This window comes from Mesoplodon bidens (genome assembly GCF_964165515.1).
Source record: "Mesoplodon bidens genome assembly, chromosome: 7".
Classification (NCBI taxonomy): domain Eukaryota; kingdom Metazoa; phylum Chordata; class Mammalia; order Artiodactyla; family Ziphiidae; genus Mesoplodon; species Mesoplodon bidens.
The window spans coordinates 74122535-74147677 of NC_138164.1; the positions used below are offsets into that span (position 1 = coordinate 74122535).

The 25143-nt window shown below is 38.1% G+C and overlaps 1 protein-coding gene and 1 long non-coding RNA gene across 4 annotated transcripts in view; one reads left to right on the plus strand and one right to left on the minus strand.

The window, feature by feature from the left end:
* Positions 1-25143, minus strand: part of GRM5 (glutamate metabotropic receptor 5) — a gene marked incomplete at its 5' end in the record, with an annotated part of 514708 nt that overhangs the window by 57354 nt on the left and 432211 nt on the right. For both annotated transcript variants that reach the window (XM_081241472.1, XM_081241471.1), the window contains one exon: positions 22220-22346. In XM_081241472.1, the coding sequence (XP_081097598.1) occupies positions 22220-22346 (127 nt within the window). The remainder of the gene's footprint in view (positions 1-22219; positions 22347-25143) is intronic.
* LOC308621208 overlaps positions 1-25143 on the plus strand; it is a 140723-nt gene that overhangs the window by 56448 nt on the left and 59132 nt on the right. The gene's annotated exons all lie outside the window — the stretch shown is intronic.

The window sequence follows — 25143 nt, forward strand, 5'->3', positions numbered from 1 at the left end:
CCAGTCTACCTGTCTAATCTCAGTATCCCCTACTACTCCTTTCTTCATATATTCAGTCATAAAATATTTATCTTTAGATTATCAAATACATACTCTGTGACAGGAGCTGTTCTAGGTTCTGAAAACAAAAGGATGAAGAACATATTCCCTGCCTTCCAAAAAAAAAAATTGGTGGGGGTAAGGGGGACTTTTATAGCATTACTTACAGGTGGGATAAGGACCATGAAGAAGTAGAGCATGGACCTTGGCTCAGTCTGTGGGAGCGGGAAAATCTCCTTCAACAGGAATTAGCAAATGCAAGTGTTGTGGTTTGGCTGAATTTGTGGATTTGGTAGGTTTGGCAAATAGAAGTTAATTGTAAGGAAAGAGCTAGGGGGCATGGGAGGCATGAAAGGAGGTTCCATACAGTAATGTGATGAGTGGCCTAAGGTTAAGTCTGGAACGTAGGTAGGAGGGGATCTTGCAGGGCAGAGGGTCTTAGATCAATGGGAAGTCATTGGAGGGACCTATGTAGAGTAAGAGGAATCACATGGTCAGATTTGGGTGCGTGTGTTTTAAACATTATTTTGGTTGCTGTGTGGATTTTGGATGAGGTAAAGGTGTCGAGAGATTTGAGAAATATTGGAAGCAATGTAGGCTGTTTAAATGCATGTGGGGATACGTGAAAGACAAAGGCATCAAGGATGACCAGCATTGGTCCTTGAATCCACGGCAAAAAAACATGACAATTTGGCGTCATTTGGGTTATGTGCCTTCCTTTTACATTTCTTTAGGGCAGTGATTCTCAAACTCGGCTACACATTAGAATCACTTAGATATTTTTAAAAAAGTACTGCGGCCTGGGTTTCAGTGCCAGAGTTTCTGATTTCATTGGCCTGGGTATCAGGATTTTTAAAAGGCACTCTAAGTGCTTCTAAACTTGCAGCCAGAGTTGAGAACCATTGCTCTCAAAGGATCATTCTTGTCAATTAGATTTTTAAAATAGAATTGAGATAGCTTTATTGAGTGGGTAGGAGAGGAGTTAGTAATCTGGAGCATTGGACACTTCAGCAATGTGGCAGAGATTATTAACTGCCTGCAAATATCCATTCTCCCCTTTATCCTCAGCAGCAGATCTCCGTTTCATTTGGGGTGGTAAAGGATGCAGCTAAAATGCTACACTTGCCAGCAACCTTTGCAGTCAGGTGTGCCATGTGATAGGTTTTAGCCAGAAAGATGTAAGCAGAGAACTCCTTCAAGGAAAATGACTCATCTTGGAAAGTACCTTTTTTGCCCTTTCTGGCTTTCTCCTTCTGTCGACTGGACTATACACATGATGGCTAGAGCTTCAGCAGTTATCTTGGACTATAAGGGAACATTAAGGTCAGAAAACATGTTCTGGGATTTGGAAGAGAAAAATGTAGGGAGCCTGAGTCCCTGTTAACCGTGGAATCACTGACTAGCTCTGGAATGTGTATATCATATTTACCTTGTTTAAACAACTTTTATTTCCCTTATATATGCAGCCAAACCAAATCCTAATTGATATAGCTGTAACTTCCTGTATCTCCTGGTCAAGGGTATTGTAGTAAGTGGCTTTGCATATCAATGGCTACTAGGAGGTAAGGGAGACAACAATAACAGTATGTAATGATGGCATAGGGGAGCAGAATTTGCCATCCCCAAGTATGTCTCTTTGAGATATTAATTACCTTCAGCTGGTTATTTTCTAAGAAACGGCAGACGGGGGGAAAAAACTGAAAACCCCACTAGGAGAGACACCCTTTTGTAAGAAACATTTGCATTCATAAGGGAAATCTCCATTTGGAAGGGTAGCACCCTCACTGTACAGAAGAGGTGGCTGACCAAATCTCTAGAAATTCTTATCAGCGGAGAAGGCAAAGACTTGAATCTGCATAAAAACCTTTACCCTTACTGTGCTTTTCCTCCCCTCGCTGACTGTCCCCACCCTCAATATCCTCTATTGTCTTTAGCTGAGGATGGTACTTAAGATGAGGGCTTTGGCCATTTTGGTGAGTGACTCATTTTTCCTGAGTCTCTCCCATGTCTACAGGTTGTTAAACTCTTTGATTTATCTTCTTAATGTCTCATGTCAATTTAATTCTCTTGATGTCAGCCAGAAGAACCTAGAAGGGTAGAGGGAAATTTCTTCCTCCCTGACAATGACAAAGAAGCATGGGGTTCTTTCAAAATATGTCTAAGGCAGCTCTGTTGTAGAAAGAAACGAAAACATTCTTTCTTCTCTCTCTTATTTCTGCCTTGCCAGTCTTTTTCTTCAAGATCTTAGGTTTCAAATAGTACTATTAGTTTATAGTAAGATGCAATATGGGTTTAATAGGATTTGTGAGTTAGCCTAGGATCCTCAGCACACTTTACAAAATAGTTTCTGTGGGAAAATGTATGCTTAGTTTAAAAACCTGTGCTTTTAACTTTAAAAAATGTGTATGTGGATAGCCCAGACTAAATATGAGTTATTTTATATGGTGTATAGGATTATAAATAAACACATATCTCATTGCTAATGAATATACCTGTATCTATATTTTCAGGTACCTGTGTTCACATATGCTGCTTATTATGTAGGATATCAACTTCTGAGACTTCAGTATACCATAGGGTTTAGGTTCATATTTACAAATTTGTTCTTCATAGAGACTATTTTACAACAAGAAAATAGGGACTAATCATTCCTATCTTCATTCTTCCATAACAGCTTATTTATAACACTGATATGACAATGAAATTCATTATCTACTGTAGTTAATTCTGTAGGGGTCTGTTTCCCCTGCTAGGTCATGAGCTACTAAATGTCCATAGTAATTTACTGATACAGGAAAGATGTTATGTGGTACATGAAGCAGGAATCCTTTCAACAGCTAAAGAGAATCACCTGAAAAAATAAATATTTAAGGGCTTTCACTTTACTCCTTTTTTTCCCCCTGTTGTTCTGCTAAATCTTAACTGCTTTTGTCTAAACGTCATTAGCACCCTAATTACTGAATGTTTTCTCTATGATAACATTCACCACTGTTTTTATGTCAAATCTATTCTTGAACTCTTCATGTGCAACCTGTTGACATCACGTGTGAAACTTAAGAAATCTCCATTAGGGCTTCCCTGGTGGCGCAGTGGTTGAGAGTCCGCCTGCCCATGCAGGGGACATGGGTTTGTGTCCCGGTCCGGGAAGATCCCACATGCCTCAGAGCAGCTGGGCCCGTGAGCCATGGCTGCTGAGCCTGCGCGTCTGGAGCCTGTGCTCCGCAACGGAAGAGGCCACAACAGTGAGAGGCCCGCATACCACAAAAAAAAAAAAAAAAAAAAAAGAAATCTCCATTAGATATATGTGTTGGAAGAAATGTGTATAAGGGATGCCTCTAATGTGTTGTGATTATTTTCTCAAAGTTGTCAGAATATATATTCAAATGAATGTTTTTTCATTTAACGTGAACCACTGCAAAGACTTTAATGATGCTGCCATTGCACAAAATACCTTTGAAACTATTCTCTTGGAATAGAAAATATTGGATTCTGATTATAGTTTTATAATCATTGAATCTTATGAATTGGATAAGATCTTAGAGTTTCCAAGAACGGATGTGCATCACAATCACTTGGAGAGTCTACAAAAATACAATTCAGGAGTCTAAACTCAGGAGATTTCAAATCAGTACATTTGGGGTGGGACAAAAGAATTTTGTTTTGAATCAGCAAGCTCAGTGACTATACAACTGGTCCTTGGTTGGCAGCCCAACCTTAGAGATTATCAGGCTGACTTCTCATCCAGTGTGTGAATGTCTTATATGATAATTACTAGATGCAATCACCCTAACCCTACCTAAGGCTTTCCATGAGCTATGTTGTCTCAAGGCCAGGATTAATAGTGGGGGAAGATAGACTGGAAAGACAGGAGGTCTGGATGGCAGGTAGAGACTGGAAGTGAATAAAATGGTTAGAAGGCTATCACAATAGGACAGGCAAGGGATGTTAGGGCAATAATTAAAAGCCACTGTCCTGAGAACATTCAGCTGGTAAAGACATTTCAGAGCTAGGACTGAAAGAAATGATGAGGTAGACAGACAGTAGAGTCAGGAGAGAGGCTTCTAACCAAGCTGATGGCAGTGCTGTTAACTAAGATGCAGGGTGTTGGAAGAAAAGCGTCACATTTTATAGGAATGATATCTAGTTCCAGTTTGGACATGTTGTGTTTGAAATGTTTATGACGAGTAGAGCAGATGGGAGCAGAAGCTTAGAAGAGATATCAGGGTAGAAGTTATAGCTTTAGGAATCATCTGTTTGTAGGTGGAAATAAGAGACATGGACGTAAATGTAATCAAGGAAATTCACGGATATAGATGAGAGCAGAGTCTGGAAGTCTGGTATGACACTGAACTTAAGGAAGGGCAGGGGAAGAGGATATGTCAGGGAAGATATAAGCTAGATCAGCTAGAAGGGAGGAAGTGTGTCAGAAGGCAGAGGAAAGTGGTTACTTGGATGGTCCACCGTATCCTCCTCTAACAATGTCACTTCAGTTTTTCTTTCTTTCTTTCTTTCTTTCTTTCTTTCTTTCTTTCTTTCTTTCTTTCTTTCTTTCTTTCTTTCTTTCTTTCTTTCTTTCTTCCTTCCTTCCTTCCTTCCTTCCTTCCTTCCTTCCTTCCTTCCTTTCTCTCTCTCTCCCTCCCTCCCTCCCTCTCTCTCTCTCTTTCTTTCTCTCTTTCTCCCTTTCTTTCTTTCTTTCTTCCTCCCTCCCTCCCTTCCTTCTTTCTTTCTTTTTCTTTCTTTCTTTCTTTTCTTTCTTTTCTTTTCTTTCTTCCTTCCTTCCTTCCTTCCTTCCTTCTTTCTTTTCTTTCTTTCTTTTCTTTCTTTCTTTCTTTCTTTCTTTCTTTCTTTCTCTTTTTCTTTCTTTTCTTTTCTTTCTTCCTTCCTTCCTTCCTTCCTTCCTTCTTTCTTTCCTTCCTTTCTTTCTTTCTTTCTTTCTTTCTTTCTTTCTTTCTTTCTTTCTTTCTTTCTTTCTTTCTTTCTTTCTTTCTTTCTTTCTTTCTTTCTTTCTTTCTTTCTTTTTCTTTCTTTCTTTTCTTTCAAAAATCCTTACCCAAAGAGCTTTCACAAAGCTTTGAGCTTCAGTTTTCCAGATATCTCTCCTTGTGGCATATCACTCTCTTATATTTGCCCCCTTTACTACTTTTAGTTCTGTTTCCTCTGAACAGGGGGTGGTATCATGAACAAGTTCTATCAAATCACAGAATATTGAGACACTGCTAACCTTATTATGATATGTTTAGATTCTCATTAATTACTACGCCTACCTTGCATTGGTTTACAAACATCTGAATACACTGTTATTCTTCCTAAATCTCTTCCTTATTTTCTTCTGTGAATTAAGGCCTTTTCTGCATTAATGGTTTTCTTTTTTATCCCTGTTTCATTCTTAGTGTAATGGTAAGTACTCAGTATTGGAAGTACTCAGTGTACTGGTAAGTTATCACTGGAAGGGTATGTAGAAGTTAATTAAGAATCTGTAGAATATATATTTTATAGTTTTACTGTAATCAGTTTAGTGTATGCTTTTTATATTTTAGATTAAAGGATCTTGATCATATTGGTGAAGTTCCCTCCTAACAAGCATATTAGAGTTTCTTAGAAGATGCACAATATTATTACATTCCTTTCTAGAAATGCATATGAGGCATAAATTATAAAATCAAGAGCTGTTTTCTGATGACATCTGTTTAGGTGGCTACCGCTTCTCACTTTCCTCCCCTTTCATGCTTGATCCGTATTCTGTGATTCTCCAGTATAATACATCCTTTCATAGCTTGAGGTGACATATATTGAAAACAACAGTTTTTTTCTTTTCCTTTATAGTTTATTACAAGGTATTGAATATAGTTCCCTGTGCTATATGTAGGACCTTCTTGTTTATCTATTTCATATATAGTAGTTTGTATCTGCTAATCCCAAACTCCTAATTTATCCCTCCCCCACCCCCTTCCCTCTTTGGTAGCTATAAGTTTGTCTGCGAGTCTGTTTCTGTTTTGTAAATAAGTTCATTTGTATCATTTTTTAGATTCCATATAAGTGATGTCGTATGATATTTGTTTTTCTCTGTTTGACTTACTTCACTTAGTATGATAATCTCTAGGTCCATTAGTGTTGCTGCAAATGGCATTATTTTATTCTTTTTAATGGCTGAGTAATATTACATTACACACACACACATATGTATGTATATATATATCACATCTTCTTTTATCTATTCATCTGTCGATGGACATCTAGGTTACTTCCATGTCTTGGCTATTGTAAATAGTGCTGCTGTGAACACTAGGTTGCATGTACCTTTTTGAATTAGAGTTTTCTCTGGATGTATGCCCAGGAATGGGATTGCTGCATCATATGGTAGCTCTATTTTTAGTTTTTTAAGGAACCTCCATATTGTTCTCCATAGTGGCTGCACCAGTTTACATTCTCACCAACAGTGTAGGAGGGTTCCCTTTTCTCTGCATCCTCTCCAGCAGTAAATACAACAATTTTTTTTAAAGGGAAGGAGAGCTGCCAAAACTGTATTATCCACATTATCCTATGATTCCACTACTGTGCTTCCTATACATCTAATGGGAGATGGATGGCTCACTGATTTCCTGGACACCTAAAAATGATATGACTGCTTAGCAATAACTGGTACTCATGCTTACTGTTTGGGTATTAGCCTTGCAGGAGTCATATTCCTGTAGTTAATAGTTCCTAGACTGTTGCATTCTCAAACCCTCTTCCAAGTGTCTGTTCAGGCAGAAGGAATGAGGAGCCAAAGATCCTGGGACAGTTGCCTGATGTTCTGTAAGTTGACTAGGCAGGAACTCCTTAACAAGCTCCATATTTCCTGTATAATTTTGGAGGAAAGGAAGTTGCTGCTGAGAATCTTTGAGAGTCAGATGTATGTGTTGTCTGCTGCCAGTCAGGCCATTTCAGGTATACGAAACTCATTCGGGGCTGTTGTGGAACTCTCCTCTCATACGTGAACAATAGATCTGCCCAGAGTACAGGGTGTTGACTGGGGACTAACAACATCACGCCTGCTGGCAATCTGTTCCATCAATAGACCATTTGTCTGCCTTTCCTCCCTTCTTTACGTGTCTGGATTTGGATCTCTGGGGTGTTGGTTTGAGATAGCAGAGTGATGCAGACTCAGAATTCTTTCTGCCTTGTTCATAACCCTGCTCATTTAATATTTTCTGTTCACTTAGCCTAAGCTAAAGTTTTTCATTACTTCCATATTTCAGAAGAACTGGAAGTGATGTGTGTGTGTGCGTGTTATATTTAGGTACCTTATTTTTCTTTGTAGCACTTACTATAATTTTAATCTATTTTGTGTGTGTATATGTGTATGTGTGTGTGTGTGAGAGAGAGAGAGAGAGGTTTAGAGAGACGTCATATTGTTTAGGTCTATCCTCCCTACTTCACTAAAGCACCCTGATGTCAGAGACTTTGCCTCTTTTGCTCACGAATGGAACCATGGTACTGAGCACGGTGCCTCACTCATATGGTTAGCACAGCAATTTACAAATTAATATATCTACTGTATAATCAAAGTATAATCAAATTCTCATTCTGGTGTATGGATCAAGTCATTCTCAGCAAACCTTTTTGTGGCCTTTAGGAAGTCCAAGTTGCAGAACTGTTATGTACTGTTATAGATAGAAATCTAAATTCAGTGCGTTACACCTGAATTTTAGAGTCAGGATTCTGAACCAGAGAGGGCAAAACTAAGTAAGCACCTCAAAGTCTTCCTTCTGCTTAGGGGTGTGACATGTCTCACATTAGAAATATTCCTGGTACTAATTTGGCAGTGATCTGTGTTTGTGATTGAGTGATTAATCTAATTTTGAGTAATTCACTGGATCTGGGAATTATGAGTAGAAGAAAGAGGGAGGCAGTAACAGAGGTCATTCTTTAACAAGTGTCATTTAATATAAAGTTCAGATACACTGTTCCCAGAAAGGCTTCAGTAGTTGTGGCACGCAGGCTCAGTTGCTCCGCAGCATATGGGACCTTCCTGGACCAGGCCTCGAACCCATGTCCCTTGCATTGGCAGGCGGATTCTTAACCACTGCACCACCAGGGAAGCCTTTGTCCTTTGGTGGATACCCTCTAGGAACCAGTGGGCGGCTCTCACTCCAGTCAGCAGCACTAACTGGAAACCCCCAAAAGAGTTAGTGGTGAGGTCACTGTGAACCCCACCCATGACCTGCCAACAGTGTTGATCCAACTGGAGCTTTCTCCTTTCTGTGGCCCCCACCACCCAGCACTTACCCAGGACTTCTCACCACTTTTCTCGGACCCCTTCTCCCCAGCAGGGCCTCAGAAGGCCTGTCGCCTCCCTGCCCTGTCTCCTGGGCCACGGCGACTCTTTTCTCGGTGTGTCTTTTGCTAAAGATGCCCTTTTTGTATAAATAAAAGATAATTTGGAGTTGTTCTCTCAAAAAAAAAAAAAGGCATTCCCAAAAAGGCATTTTCTAGAGTTGACTGATTTTACCATTACCTTAGCATGAAATAAAACATAACCATGATTCCTCCCTCAAATGAAAATTTAGTCTCTATCCAAAATGTTTGGTAGGTTTTATGGAAACTGCCTCAATGGGAAGCCACTTTATTCCTGTTTATGCCATTAAAAAGAAGGGCAGAAACTAACATTTATTGAATGCCTACTAAATGTCAGGTGTTATCCTAGATATTTTAGGTAATCTTCATAATAAACAAGTGAGGTAGGTATTATTAACTCGGTTTTACAGAGGAAGGATATGAGGTTTAATCTGACGTGTTGGGGCTAAGATGAAAACCCTGTGAACATTTTGATTGATTGATTAACTGATTGACTCATGTTACATCAGGAGAGACAAACTGATCAAAGTGTTCCTTTCAAAGGGGCCCTGAGGTTACTTAGTAGGAAGGAGAATCATGAATAATTGGCAATGTCTGCCATGTGCAAGGAGGGGGCTAGTGGTGGCATAAGTATTTGATATTTGACATAAATATTTGATGTAGATCCATTCTCCCTTCTGAGAAATCTCATTGGTTCAAATTCTTCAGCAAGGTTCTCATCCTGGCTTATATGTCCTGAGGGTTGCTAGCCAGACACTGATTGGTAAATTTTTACTTTTGTGTCCCTAAAGTTTTCTAGTGTGGACATTTTTTTCTGAATGGGCACCAAGTACCCACAGCACATGAGAACAAGGATTGATTGTAGGACATTCCTAACATTGCCACATAGCCACCCATTTATCATTGGACCCAGCCTATTTCATGCCCTTCAAGGTTTATTGCATATTTTTTTGTTTTAGATTCCCTTAATAAAATTCCCTCAGAGAGCTGACAACGCAGGGCTATAGTTTTTACTTAGCTTTTATATTTTTTTATTGGTTACATTTTATAGGGGAATTTGAAATTGTATGCAAAGATTAATTTCATAATTAGGCATAAAGAATGATTTAATAGTTCTGCAGAGTGCTGAGGGGAAGGATTATCACAGATGCACATTTGTAGGGACCAGCTTTGGAAAAAGTATGACTTCCGGTCATACTGCAGATGAATAAGAGAGGAAGAACACAGCACATGAATTTAAATAATAAGATGTGCTGACTGGAATACTTTGCTCCATTTTTACCTTTCCCCTCTCCCCTCACTATCCAACTCATTCCTCTTTCATTTTCCAGCTGTTCTTTGAGGATGGCTTTTCTGATTCCTGGAGTGATAGGTTCCTCCCATGTGGTCAAGCAGTTCCCTGTGCCGGTGTCTATCACAGCTCTTGCACAACATTTTTTTGCACATAATAGCACAACTGTTATGCTCATAGTGAGTTTGTTTGTCTGTTTCATGTAGTAGACAGCAAATTGAGAGCAGGGGACTGTTTGCCTTTTGCTCTGCTGTGCCAAGCCAGTAGCCAGTACACAACATGCGTTAAACAGGTTGAATGAATGAATGATTACGTTAATGGAGGAGAGAACAATTGGATCAGGAGACATGCATTTCATTTTCAGCTTGCACACAAATATTTCTGGTGAATATGAGACGCTTCCTCTATTTATTTGTGTCTCCATTTGTTTTTACTTTTTTTGGAATTTATTTAGTAACAATGAGCACTCAGAGATATTTTCATTGGATGGGGATCCTTGCATCTGAGTCTTTTTCCATTTTTATGAGAGAGGGCACATTTTACAACCAAGTAGCTTCTTCAGCCTGCTTTCTGACCATGGATGACTGGATTACCAAGGATCTCTTTATATTTGAACTGTCTGTCCTTGCATGTTTTAGTTGTGTCTCCATTTTTCTATACATAAAATGGAAATACAGAACTCCCTTCCCTATAATGAGGGTTTTAATCTGGAGAAACCCTTGTAGAAGAATTTGCGTATGAGAAATTAAAGACCGATTACCTGAAAAATAGCAGTGAAGCAATTTCTCAGGACTGAGAAAGTAAAATGCTTAAAACTATTTTTGTACTTTACTAGAATAAAACATTAAAGTCATCACTTTAAAACCAATAGAGGATCAAGGGAATTTCACACACATGATGTGAGTTATAATGAGTGTTTTACAATTAATTTCAATTAATTTCCTGGTTTGCTAGACTCTTTTCAGGCTCCCTTTCCTCTGGTTTTAGTCAGTCATTTTTTTTTTTTTTTGAAAATAATCTGCATAGTAAAAAGCATTTTCCTCCTGTGGTTGGTCTTCCATCCAAATGTCCTTTCTGCTTTTGTGACTCAGATATTTATTGAGTGTCTACTGTATTCTAGGAGCTTGTTATTCCCAAGTTGACAAAACAAGCAGAAACCCCCAACCCTTTAGCTTGTGTTCCAACTGGGGAGACTGACAATATATGATCAGCAAAAATAAGTTAGTACATTAACAATATAATGGAATAAAAGGTTGTATATGAATTGGGGTAGAAGAGATAGAAGAGAGGGTAAAGGGGGACAGTTTGTAGTACTAAACACGTTGGTCAAGGTAGACATTTGAGCAAGGACTTGAAGGAGGCAAGGGATAACAGCAGTATGTGTATCTGGGGTGGAGCATTCCAGGCAGAGAGAACAGCTAGGGCAATGACCCTAGGAGGACAGCCTTCCAGATATCTTAACAGAAGAACAAAAGGACCAATGTGTTGGGGGATAGAGGGAGACGTAATAAAGAGGAAAATAGTCCAGATACATAACAAAGGGCTAGGTCATATAGAACATAAATTTGACTTTGAATGAGAGGAAACTATTGTAGGTTCTTAGACAATGGAATAACATGATCTGGCTTACTTTTTAAAAAGGTATCTCTGCCCGGGCTATTGAGAAGTGGCTGTAGGTAGAGGCAGGAGGAGAATCAGGAAGATTAATTAGGAGGTTATTTTACTAGTAAAGGTGATAACAATGATTACCAGGACCAGGATCTTACAGTGGAGGTAATGGGAAGTGGTAGACTTCTGTATTTGAAGGAAGAGTTAGTGGAATTTCCTGACCAATTGACCAAAGGATATGAGAAAACGCAAAAGATGATTCCAAAGTTGTTGGCCTGAGCTACTGAAAGAATGGATTTGCCATCAGGTGAAATATAGAATGCTAAGGGTAGAGCAGCCTTGGGGATCAGGAAGGTAAAGACCTAGATTTCAGTTTTGGAAATGTAGAATTTGATATATCTATCGCACATTCAAATAAATATGTCAAGTAGGCAGTTGAATATTCAAGTCTGGAGTCTGGAGATCGGATGAGAAGTCTGGGCTACATATTTAAATTCAGAAATCTTCAGTGTATAACTGAGAACAAGAGACTGGGTAGGATCACCAGTGAAGCAAATGTAGATAGAAAAGAGGATGAAGACTGAGCCCTGGGACACTCCAAAACTCTATTCTTACTTTTATTTCAAACACAGAGTTAGATATAAATGTAAAAACACTAAGGGCAATAGATGCTAGATTCCCTCTGAGAAGGTTAATTTTTTTTTTCTTGTCATTGAGGAAAACAGGAAAAGTGGATAATGATGCCATTATTATCCACTGAAACCAGAAAAACTTTTGATCAGGGAGAGTGATTAAAAAAAAGATGGCAGGAAGGGCTTCCCTGGTGGCGCAGTGCTTGAGAGTCTGCCTGCCGATGTAGGGGACACGGGTTCGTGCCCCGGTCCAGGAGGATCCCACATGCCGCGGAGTGGCTGGGCCTGTGAGCCATGGCCGCTGAGCCTGCGCATCCGGAGCCTGTGCCCCACAACGGGAGAGGCCACAACAGTGAGAGGCCCGCGTACCGCAAAAAAAAAAAAAAAAAAAAAAAAAAAAAAGATGGCAGGAAAAGAAAAAGAATTCAATTTCAAGCATAAGAGGAATAAAACATCAGTCTTAGTAATAGATTTCAATTTAGAATGGAAGACAAAAACAGGTGACTGTATTAAACTATGTTAATTTTAGTGTTCACATAATATGTTTTTAATGTACTTTGGCAAACTGGAAACAACCAACATTAACAGAAAATAACAAATGTGGTTAGTTTATGCGTCCAGTTGTTAATGTACAATAGTGATTATTGTACTTCTTGTCATGCATGCATTGATAACAAAATAGCAGCAAAATATATTAATCTAAAGAAAAACAGTAAAGAGTGGGCACTGTAGTTGAATTTATCAGCACTCTAGAACCTAAAAGAAATAAATGGGAAACAACAAGAAATAATAAAAAAAAAAAGAAACATGCCAGATGCCTTTTAGTATTGTTGTGGCTCATGACTATCTTTCTGGAGTTTCCAAATCACGTTAACCTTGTGTAACCCATTCATTTGGAATCAGAAAGCTAAGAAGGTAATGTAAGTGACATTAAAAGAGATATTTATAATAGTAAGCTAGTTCAACAAATGCAAATTCATTGCCTATTCTGTGCCATTTACTGGGCTAGACAATCATTGACTTAGAGGATCTTACTTTCAAATGGGGAAGACTTTTAACAGAGGGTGGAACTTTCTCCAAATTTTCTCATTTATCTTTAAATCAATCAATCTATCTCTATACTAATTTCTCATCACTATATTTTTTAAACTTAATTAACAGTAGAGTGATAATCGTTAATATAACTGAACTGTTAACAGGTACCAAACTATTTGTGTGCTATTTAATCTCTCCAATAATTCTGTGAACTAGTTACTACTGTTACCTCCATTTTTATGTAAGAGGAAGTTGAAGCTCAGAGAAGGAAATTTATTTTTGCTTAAAGTCACACAGTGAGTCATTGGTGGAGTGTGGATTTCAACATGGATGTGTCTAATTCCAACCCTTTTGAGATTTAAACCACTATGTTATTGGAAGATAATAAAGATGAATTGTTCCAGACATGTCTCACATGCAGCCAAAAATTTCAGCTGTATTTTTTAATACTACATTTGTCATAAATTTCACCTTCCTTAGATAGTATTGGTGAGTCTATGTAACGAATGTAAGGAAAATCTAGAAAGTGCTTAGGGACCTGGGGGGGATTCTATTGTTAAGCAAAGTAGTCACTTCCTTTTACAGCTGGTCATCCGTTATGATGCTTGGTCTTTAGAAAAGGATGGTTTCCATAAATAGGCTTTGGTAGGAAAAGTGAATGTGAAATAGTGATTCACTTGCCTCAAAACAGCTTGGTTATGTTGGAAAAAATATTTTTGAATACACATTCCTTAGATATATTTGTTAGGGTTTTTCTTTCTCCTTGAAAATTCTTCGCCCTTTTACCTGGTTAACTTCTCATTTTCACATGCATTATTTCCATTTCCTCCCAGAAGGTACCACTGAACTTCCAAGACCTGGTTAATTTTCTCTCCTCAGTATAATTAGTTTTTACTCTCAGGCTAGCACTTTATTTTCTTCCACCTTCGTTCCTTCCCTATCTTGGTCTGTTCATTCATTCATTCTTTCCCTTATTCCTCCTCTCTCTCTTATTATTTATTGGACAAACATTAAATCAGTTTCTCCCATATGCCTGGCATACTTAATGTATTGAAATTGCTCTTTTTTTGTGTGTGTGTCTGCCAGGCTCTGGGATACTCGAGGGCAGGAATTGTGGCTCCATGATCACTGTGTCCAGTGCCCAGTGCTTTGTTTGAACCAAGTTGGAGCTATTTGCTAATGAGTACTTCTATCTTGCATTGCCACCAATGCACAATTCAGTTATCATATGTATCATATGTTATACTCTTAATGCAATTATGTAAGTCAGCCTTCTTCTACTGTGGACATTTGATGGCATGGAAATGGAAGGTCAGACACCTTCCATTTGTATCTTTATCAATAGAACCTAGCACAGTGTTGAAAACAGTATAGAAACTTGATTAAAAAACAACTTCTGCTGAATGAATGATAGGATATCCAGCTTGTAGAACATGTGTTCCTATTCAGATTATTATGTAACCTAGATAAGCCAAGAAATTAGAGGTCATCATTATGAAAACCTGTTCCTTTAAAAATATTAACAGGAACTATTTATTAAAATTGTAATAATAAACATATTTCTCATCTAAATTCGTAACAGATTTCCCCTAAAGAATCAGAAACACATAATAAATGGAAAGGGTTTTTTTGCCCTTTCCTCATCCAAATTGAATTGTAGTAATCAAATGGGCAGCACTTTTTACACACATTTGAAATGAAAAATATCATAGCAACCTGGAGATAATTAACATGTGACCAGCTTGAAAGCTTAATTTTTTCTCTTTCTGTAATTTCCTGGAAATATGGGGCTCCAAAACGTGATTATGAAGAAAGGCATGTGGTATAGCAGAAAATGGTGGAATCACTGTGCCTGGGCTTGATTTTCCACTAGTTTTGTGACCTTGAGCAAATTATAGAATCTTCCTGGGTCTTAATTAATTCAGCTGTAAAATAATAAAGTCTACCTCATAGGATTCAAAAGGATAATGCATAAGATAGTTAAAAATACTGGTGATGACACAGCATAGGGAGATCAGCTCGGTGCTTTGTGTCCACCTAGAGGGGTGGGGTAGGGAGGGTGGGACGGAGATGCAAGAGGGAGGGGATGGGGGATATATGTATATGTATAGCTGATTCACTTTGTTATAAAGCAGAAACTAACACACCATTGTAAAGCAGTTATACTCCAATAAAGATGTTAAGGACTTCCCTGGTGGCGCAGTGGTTGAGAGTCCGCCTGCCGATGCAGGGGACACGGGTTTGAGCCCCGGTCCGGGAAGATCCCACATGCCGTGGAGCGGCTGGGCCCGTGAGCCATGGCCGCTGAGCCTGCGCGTCCGGAGCCTGTGCTCCGCAACGGGAGAGGCCACAACAGTGAGAGGCCCGCGTACAGAAAAAAAAAAAAAAAAAAAAAGATGTTAAAAAAATATTGGTGATGAAAAGCACTTCTCCCCACGTTTTTATTTACTTATTTATTAAAAGGTAAAAAAATGTCCCAAGAAAAGCAGGACAAACGGAGGAACACAAATGAAGGAAGTATTTATAGGAAGAGAGTAACTCAAATGCTGGAGTTGTAAAACTTGTCAGTGGTTTTGCCTCCTTGGAGCTCATCCTCCACTCCCTCCCAGCTTCCCACCAACTCCCTTTTGTTTGACTCTCTTCTCTTTTTGCCCCTGAAGTGAAGATACAAAGGTTCCAACCTCCAAAGCAATTAGGTAACTTAGGGAACGAAAGGAACTTCCTAGAGAATGTTCCTATTGACATTAAAAGGTTGATAGGCACTGCCCTCCTTCCATTTTACAGCTTTGCACTTAAAATAAATAAGATACATTTCTTTGCTGTGAGAAGCAGGAAATCATTCTGACTTTCTGTCATAAAGCTTCCCACTGAGTTACTTTTTGAAAGCCGCGTTGTTTTTGCTTTTTCCTTTTACTTGGGTTTGTTGGAAGGTTGCCAGAGTTGGCAAACCCACCTGAAAGGGTTTCCATGGCTTTAGCTTTGGACTGGGCAGCTAAAGATCTGCTACTTATAACCCATCCCAAAGTCTTTGAGAGAAAAAAAATTAAAGATTCTTTCTAGGACAGTTTTTGCATGTATCTGGTGGGGAATGGTGTGCAGTGGAAAAGTTGTCTTGGCAGAAGCTTGTAGGGAATTCTCTGAGTGCCTAGCCAAATTGTTGCCTTTCACTATTTTTTCCTCCTTCCTCTTTCAAACCAGACCACATTGCAGTTATGTTCTTCTCTCAGCGAAACAATGACGTCCTCCTGTTGATTTAAATTTCTGATCTCTTCATTGCCCTTTATTCCCACTACATCATCACAGTCCAAACCACCAACAGATTCACATTGTGACTTGCAAATTTTCCTTACTGTGGTTTTCTCTCTTCCTTCTTTTAAAGTCCCCAATGTAGTCTTTATTTAAAATTTTAATCTTCTAGTATTCAGTATTTAAATAGCTCAAATCATATGAAGTATTTTAAATTATAAAAATTTTCAATATGCAGGGAAGTGCAGAACAAACGTAAAAATCCAGATTTAACAAATGTTGATATTTTGTCATATTTGTTTCAAATTGCATGTACACCCAGCTTACAGATATAATTGAAACCTCTCTTGTAAATCCTACCTGACTCTCTCCCATCTCTCTCCAGATGAAACCATCATTCTGAAATCAGTATCCTTTCTACTCATGTTTTTAAACAATATTTACACTTTGCATTTTGACTATGTGCATAATATTTATAAAGCAGTCCATCATGATTGCATTTCCTTTCTTATTCAATTGTTGGATATTCCTGGAGATAATAATTGCCCTGTTTAAAACTGTTCTCTAGAATGTAAACATCATAAGGGCAGAGAATTTTATGTTTTGGTCAGAGAAATATTTTCAGCACTTAGAACATTGCCGGGAACAGAGGAAGTGCTAGTTATATATTTGTTGAGTGAATGACTAGATAGATAGCTGAATGAATAGATAATGTCTTTTAATTTCCCTTAGAATAAACTTTAAAATAGTTACCATGGCTTACGAAGCCCTGCAGGAGTTGGCCTTCGCTTGGCTTGCCTGTCTCAGTCCCTCCCCCATACCCCCGTGCTCCCAGTTCTTCCTCAGTTTCTGTATTCTGCATCCAAAACACTCTTCTCTTTCATTTGAATCTGGCCAACTTCCATCTTTACTTTAATTCTTGCATGTACACAGTTCCTTGAAGAGGCAACTTTAAATCTCATCTAAGTAGCTTCCACTGATACAGGCTCCTACACCATTCTGGTCTTCTCTGTTAACGCTCAGCATCTTATTACTACTTGTCAATATTTAGGATGATAATCATTTTGAGGGCAGGGGTCCTGCTTATCCTATTCACTGCTAACATGGATACCTGAAGATTGTTAGAGAAAGAATAACTACTTGCTGTACTTAATGAAAATAATTTGAATTAGGAATATTGTTAGGTTCTACCCTCATCCTGCATTTAAAATCTTCTTTCTTTATTTTCTTCCTGGTTTTCATGCCTGGTTTTCTTTCTTTCTCTTCTTAATTCCTGATTCCTGGTTCCTGACAATTTATGATGGCTATTAAAAATATGGCTAGCTTAAAATTTATTTTAATGGATATATTGATGAAAATACATACTCTTAATATAATTCAATATTATACGCACATATGTGTGTGTGTATGTGTGTGTGCAAAAAAGTAACTCGCAATCTCACCACTCAAACATTTTTTCTTAAGGTAATGTTCATTTCAGACATCTTTCTATGAATATATAAAAGTAAATGGCTAAATATAATATAGACATTAATGTCAGTTGATTGCCACTCCTAGTTGTTTTTCTAAACAATTATTCAATTCTAAGATTTCTAACTGTGCTAACAGTCTTATAGAGCTGTGCTGGGATTAAATGAATTAACATTTGTAAGATGCTTCAATGAGTTCCTGGCACACAGGAAACATGTATGTGTTAGTTGCCATTATCACAATGGGAGCACTGACCCAAAGTGACCTGAGCTGTCACGTTATAGGCTGAAGTGGGGTAACTGTAAGCCAGTTGGGTAGAAGAAAGACTTAGTATCCTCTGAAGCCAGCCCCAAGCATCTCTGTGGCAGGCTTTGGAATAGCTGAAGCCATCAGAGCAGTCTTCTGGCTTAGCTAGCAGTGCCAAATGCCAAGTTACTTTGAATCAGAGTCAATGAGATGGGCTGCAAACAGCTATAGGCTCTTTGGAAAAGTGCTGCAGATCTTAATGAAAGGTTAAATCTCACATACTATCAATGTGGAGACCTTTTCAGGTTTGGTATTTATTCTCCCTTATCCCCTCCCACTTTCTTTCCCCTCCCACATATACACACACACTCACATGTATGCATGTAGCCAGAGGAAAATCATTTTATTCTTCTGTTTGAAAAACTTCACTGGCCTCACACTTGTCTATAGGAATAAGTCCAGACTCCTTAGTTCAAGGCTGTCTTCAGAGGACGGCCCCTAATACTTACTTCCATCTTCATTTGTAACACTCCCCACCATTTACTGCAGATTGACACTCATTTACTGAGTGCCTACTCTGTGTCAGGCATTGTGTTAGATGCTAGGAATGCAAAGGTGATTGAGATATGGTTATGTCCTTGAGAAACTAATGATTCAGTAGGGGATGCAGATAAGGATATAGGCCATTAAAATCCAGTTTGAAAATGATGTAAAGTGGGAAGCAGAATTTGCTTAAGAAATACGGAATAGAGTACTTACTAGTCTAAGTACCACAAAGAAGGTATCATAGAGAAGGTGACATCTGGGCTGAGTAAGGAAGGTGAGCAGGAGGAAACAAAGTGGAGTAAGTGCATTCCAGGCAAGGAAGGTAACACCTGTACGGACATAGAGGAGTCGAATAGCATTGTGTGTAGATGAGAATTATAAGCAACCCTTGATACTAGAGTGTCAAATGAGATTTATAAAGTGGTGGTGATTGAAATTAGAAACATCATAGGAGGGTGAGGGAGAGAGGGAATTTTGTATGCCATGTTGAAAAACTTGGACATATCCCATAGAGATATGAAAACACTGGTCAATGTTGAGCAATGAAATGAAAGGGACAAATCTGTATTTTGGATACATTATCTAGTAGCAAGATGAAAAACAAACTTGTAGGCATGTGGCATAAATTTGGGAGTAGTTTTAATAAACTGGGAAATTACTGCAGTAGTCAAATGTGAGATGATCACTTAGTCAAGGGAAGAGTTGTACCAATAAATGGAGAGGAAGGAGGGAGAAGAATGTTTAGCAATGCAAATAGGCAGACTTGCTAAGTGACTGGATATGGGTTGCCAAGAAGAGAGAAGAGTTCAGATGACTCACTTATTTTTGTTTGGAGAAATTAGAAGGATGATGGTGCCATTCATAGCCTCAGTGCTGCACACTTTTCCCAGTAGGATCTTCTTCACTTTTTTAAAAATGAGCTTAAAGATTATGCCTCAAGACTAAACCTTCTCTAATTTCTCCAGGGTTAGGTGTGCCCTTCTCCATTTTTCCGTAATACTTTGCTCATTTCTCACCTACAGCACTTGGTCTACTGCATGGTTACTTATTTATATGCTTTTCTCCCACTAGATTATAAGTTTCTTGGAAACTTAGACTAAATTTTTACATTTCCAGTTTCTGTTACATTTCTGGCACAAACTAAGGCCTTAATTTGTTAAATTAATTAATTCATACTTGAAAATCTCAAAGACATCTCAAGCTGATCTTGTCTAAAACCAAACTATTGATCCTTATCAAGGAATGCAAATTTTCCTCAAGGCAGGAAATTTGGTAGACTTACTTAATATCTGTTGCAACCAATTTATCTATATGTCCTGTTGGTTCTACTCCAAAGTATATCTGAAATCTTCCAATGCACTGTTTAGCCCAAGATACCAAGAGCTCTTGGTGCCTGCAGTGGCAACCTGCAGTAACCATCCTGCCTATCTCCCTGGTTCCACTTTCCATCTCTATCCAAATTATTCTCCCTCACAGCAACCAGAGTAATGTTTTAAAATTATACATCCAATCATGTTTTCTTCTTCTACTACAGTCCCTGCAAAGGTTTCTCATTGTACTTGGTATTAAACACTCAAATCCTGAACCTGTTCTACAAGGCTATACAGTATATGATCTAGCCCCTGCTACCTTTCTGATCTCTTCTGACATTGTTTTTCCATTGGCTTATCCATAAACAGACTTTCACATATGCTTTTGCCTCAGCAAGAAATGCCCTTCTCATCATGTTTTGACAGCTATTTCTGTATTTATCATTTAGGTCTCAGCTAATCTTCACTTCTTCAGAGATCTTTTATGACCACAAATTTAAATTATGTCTCCCCTAATATTTTCATTTTTTTTTACTCTTGTTCTTTTACTTTATACTATTTAACACAATTTGTCCATGCCTATCTGTATGTGTCTGAGAGTGTGTGTGTGTGTGTGTGTGTGTGTGTGAGTGAGAGAGAGAGAGATAGAGAGAGAGAGAGAGAAAGAAATGTCTCTCTCCCAACAAGATGGTAAGTGATATAAGAACCATGTCTATTTTTAACCCCAATTTCTCCAGCACCTATGATTATAGTGCAAATAGTAATAATAAAATACTTTTCTGTTGAATGAATGAAAAAGCAGACCATGTTCATTGTGATAGTTTTACAAAACATAGGACAAAAAATTACATCTGCATATTCACATTCAAGGTGCTTAGCCATGTGGATAGTTGAATCTGTGAAATAGTTTTTCAGTTTAATGATAATACATATTGAAATTAGAAAAAAATAAATAAATAGTATAAAGGAAAAGATCACCAAAACTGCTCTTCATTTCCCTCACAAGAGAACCAATCATATTTTTTTCTTTCTTACATTTTTACTGTATGTGTGTGTGTGTGCGTGTGTGTGCTTTAGTTTATCTGTAAACTAAATTTATTAAAGACTTTGTGTTCAGCACTGACTTGGCTCTGGGGATAGCAGGATGTATGAGTATCAGAAAGCTTATCATCTAACGGTGAAAATAGGACACAAATGCTATCACAAAGTACTTGGGTGTTGTATTAAATCAGAATTTTTAAATTTTATTTTTTAAGAAAAGGAATGTCTTCTGCATAAATACCAATCACTGAAAACAAGTCTTAATGTGAGCTGGCCTCAAAAGGCCCAGAATCACAGGATTTTTAGAACCAGGCTTTTGGAATAAGCTAATACAACTACCATGGATAATCTCTTGTCCTATGAGGGGTCGAGTCTAACACTGAGGATGTTATAATTCTCTAGCCTCTAGGGGTTTGTGCTTAATCCACCTCAACTGTAAAACCACTAGGTGACCTGACATACCACGTGGTGGGCTCTCTGCCTGGAATGTCTTTTTCTCTTATTTCCCTGGAAAGCTTAGTTTCACAGGTCCCCTCCTCATACTCCATGTCCACAAACCTGTGTCCTTTATTGTAATCACATTTTTACTGTTTACCTCCCTCATTAACTTCTTGACGATAGAGGGCATATCTTCATTTTTACATCTTTATATCGGTGGTAGGCAAATAGGCATCTTATATGCATTTGCTAAATGTTTATTGAAGGAATTGGAAGGAAAGATGGAAGGTATCCTGTTTTCACAATGTAAAGATTAGAAATAGCTATGAAATATCATATTGAGAACACAATGACAATAATTCCTTCACATTTTTGGAGGAAAAAACTCCTAAACCAAAACATCACAGAAACAAAAAAAAAAGTAACCCCCCTCCCCAAACTCCACCCAAACCAAGCAGAGATGAGCCTTACCCTGTGTTGACATTATTTGAAAACTCATTAGTTGGAAGTTTCTGGTTTAGATTAAGGAAAAGCAGTAAGAGAAACAAAGAGTTTTAGACCAAATTCTACTTAATTCTGTGCTACCTTTTTGTTCTTGGATATGTCATGGCATATTTTAGTCTCTTCCGGCTAATACTTCTCTCTCTACACCTCAAATCGCAGTTAACTGGGGCCCTGCTTAGGAACTTCTGGGAATATCCTGAAGATGGACTGAAAATGCCCAGTAGAAAACCTAAGGATTCTGATCTAGTTTGGGGGTGAGGGCAGGAATATAGGCAGATTTCTCTGAGCGATCTAAAGATTTTCATGATTAGCCCAGGTGTTGGGAAGGTGTCTGTTCCTAAGAGAATTCTTTGTTGCATAAACAATTCCACCAAGATGAGAAATGCTTGGAGATGTCACCCCCCTCCTCCTATGTCTGTGTCCTTTTTGAGTTGATTTTGGGGAATGTACCTGTGCTGACATTGTGATACATGTACCTGTAAGGTCATCAGTGGGCCAGGACCCCAGCTGGCATGCCTTGCAGGTGTACTCATCAAAGACATACTCGTTCTCTTTACAAGGTGTGCAGGTCCAACAGCAGCTGACTTCTCCCTTCCGGATCACCTAAGGCAAATATTTAAAATTTTGATTATTTTTTCACATAGATAAAAATCCAGCAATCCTTTATTCAAATATACTGCTTTACAAAGCAGAAGGGGGCTTTCACGTAAGTTATTTCAAATGTTTTCAGATAGGCAGTGTAAGTATTAATATTCTCATTTTATAATTAAAGAAACAGGCTGAGTTTAAGAAACCAGTCCAACATCATAAAATTTGTTGGTGACAGGGTCAAGAATGAAATTAAGCGCAAATCTTTGGTAATTAGCTTTAGATACCTGTATTAAGCGTCCGTGTTTGTGCTCACATGTAAATATATATACATTTCTGTATGTGTATATGTAACTGAATTTTTCCCAGAGTTTGTGCCTTTCTTTGCTTCAAATTAAGAACTTTTGCTCTCTGGATTTACCTTGGCTTCCCTCCACTAGTTGAATAATTATTAGCCAAGAAACCCACATTGTATACCTGCTAAAGTTAAAAAATATATCCATATTGATAAAAAATAATTAGGAATTTATTTTGAATTAAGAGGCAGAAGATGAAGTTTTTTTCTGGAGATCACCTCTTGGACTGTTTCTACTAAAAATCTGGTTCAATAATTCAGCCCATTCCTTCCTATTCTAGTAGTTTTGATTTGCTTGGGATAAAGATGGTTAAGGCCACTGAGACTATTATGTACCTCTTCATGTGTTTAATTTTTTTAAGGCAATGGAAAATAATTGAAATAATTTAACAGTTGAAAGAGTCCTAGATATTATTCTTTAGAAATGGATGTCTTTTATTTTTTTTCCACCACTGGTGCATGAATAGCCTCTGTGGAGTAGAGACAGCATTCATTAAACATTCCTATAAATAATTAAAACTCTGATTAATAACCAGACGCAGGAGTGGTTACACTTCATATCCTTGTCTTAGATGCTGACTCTATTAATGACCTTTGATAATAATGTCTGGATATCTATAGCCAAATACAGTTGTAGGCTGGCACCCCTTTCTTCTGTTTTGTACTGTCCCTTGTGCTGACATCGCAACAATACAAGTAGGAAATGATGACAAAAGGGCCTGAAACATCCTTTCCCTAAAATAACCAGATCAATTAGGTAAAATTGCTAATTAGACCTGCTTAATCTATTGAAAGCATTCTTCATAAGAATGTTGACTGTTTGCTGGTGATTTAGTGCATGCCATGTCGTGTCATCTCATTGAAACATTGGAACAGCTCTGTATAAGGTGGTTGGTTTTATTTTATTCATTTTTTTAGGGACGAAAACTAAGGCAGAGTGATTTTACGCAACACGTGGGTGAATGAGGGATCAAATAATGCCTGTTGAACTTCGTGGTCATGCTTATAAATATTGAGCCTTATTGGTCTGTATAAAGATAGAGTTCGTGATATTTTGAAATATGTGGAGGAAAGAATACTGGCTTGAGAATCAAGGGGCACCAAGGTTCTAGTCTTACTTATAGCCACTAAATAATGTGCAGCCTTGAGCAGTCTCCCAGCTGATCCTGTTTCATCCAACCGAGACGAATGCTTTTAAAATAATAACTGCCTTTATAGAGTTTCCTGAGGATTAAATAGAATATCACAATGATTTGGAAAATGTAGAACACTTTAAAAATATTAACTGTTTTATTAGTAATATACATATAAGTATCCATATAGAGACATGAATTTCACTTTCAGGGTGACTTCAACCACACTTGGTAAAACTATCATTGGACAGTTACTAGATTTTGTAATGCAAGGAGGCACATTTCAAATGCTGAAGGATTCTTTCTTAGTAGCCTGGCAAACAAAAGCAGTTGCGTTTTTCCTCTTAGAAATGTGCTAACTTTCTGTGATTCAATTTGCATTGCTTTGTAAATTTCAGTATTTTTACCAGAGTAAGCTCATGCCCTTTTCCAAGATTAATTCCAATATTACAATCTTTTTTGAATAAATAGTGACAACTTACTGTCTTCTTCTGATCATTCAGAACTGATTTGTTTTACTTTTTTTCGTTTGTTATTTATGTTCTGTTTCACACTCATTTTGAATACAGGAGGTGGTGACAGTTCTCTTTCAGATTAATTTCCATTTTTTTCCACTGGTGGCACACTGGTTAAGAATCCGCCTGCCAATGCAGGGGACACCGGTTTGAGCCCTGGTCTGGGAAGATCCCACATGCCATGGAGCAGGTAAGCCTGTGCACCACAACTACTGAGCCTGTGCTCTAGAGCCCACGAGCCACAACTACTGAAGCCCACACGCCTAGAGCCCGTGCTCTGCAACAAAAGAAGCCACTGCAATGTGAAGCCTGTGCACTGCAACAAAGAGTAGCCTATGTTCGCTGCAGCCAGAGAAAGCCTGCGTGCAACAATGAAGACCCAAAGCAGCCAAAAATAAATTTAAAAAAAAAAGTGTAAAAAAGCACCCTGGAAGTAGTGATGCTTTCTTTATGAATAACAGTATGTTATATATTTGAACCTTTGCTAGACTAAGTGTCCTTTCGTGGGCGCTGAGTTAACAAATCTGAACAATTCTGTGATGTGTTGATATCATTAGTGAAGTTGTTCAGTGACCTTATTAAACCATATCAAGAAAATGTAGTCAATTGTATATTTAATGGAGTGAAAATGAGATCTGGTTAGGAGAATGGACTTTGGGATTAAAAAAAGACTCTATAACCATTATAACAAATTAACTAGTATTGAAAATATGATAATAGGGAGTCAGATTCTTCCACTGGGTAAGTTATTCCCAGGAGAAAGGGGTAGAAAAGTATATATAAAGAAATCTCTTGAAACAGACATTCAA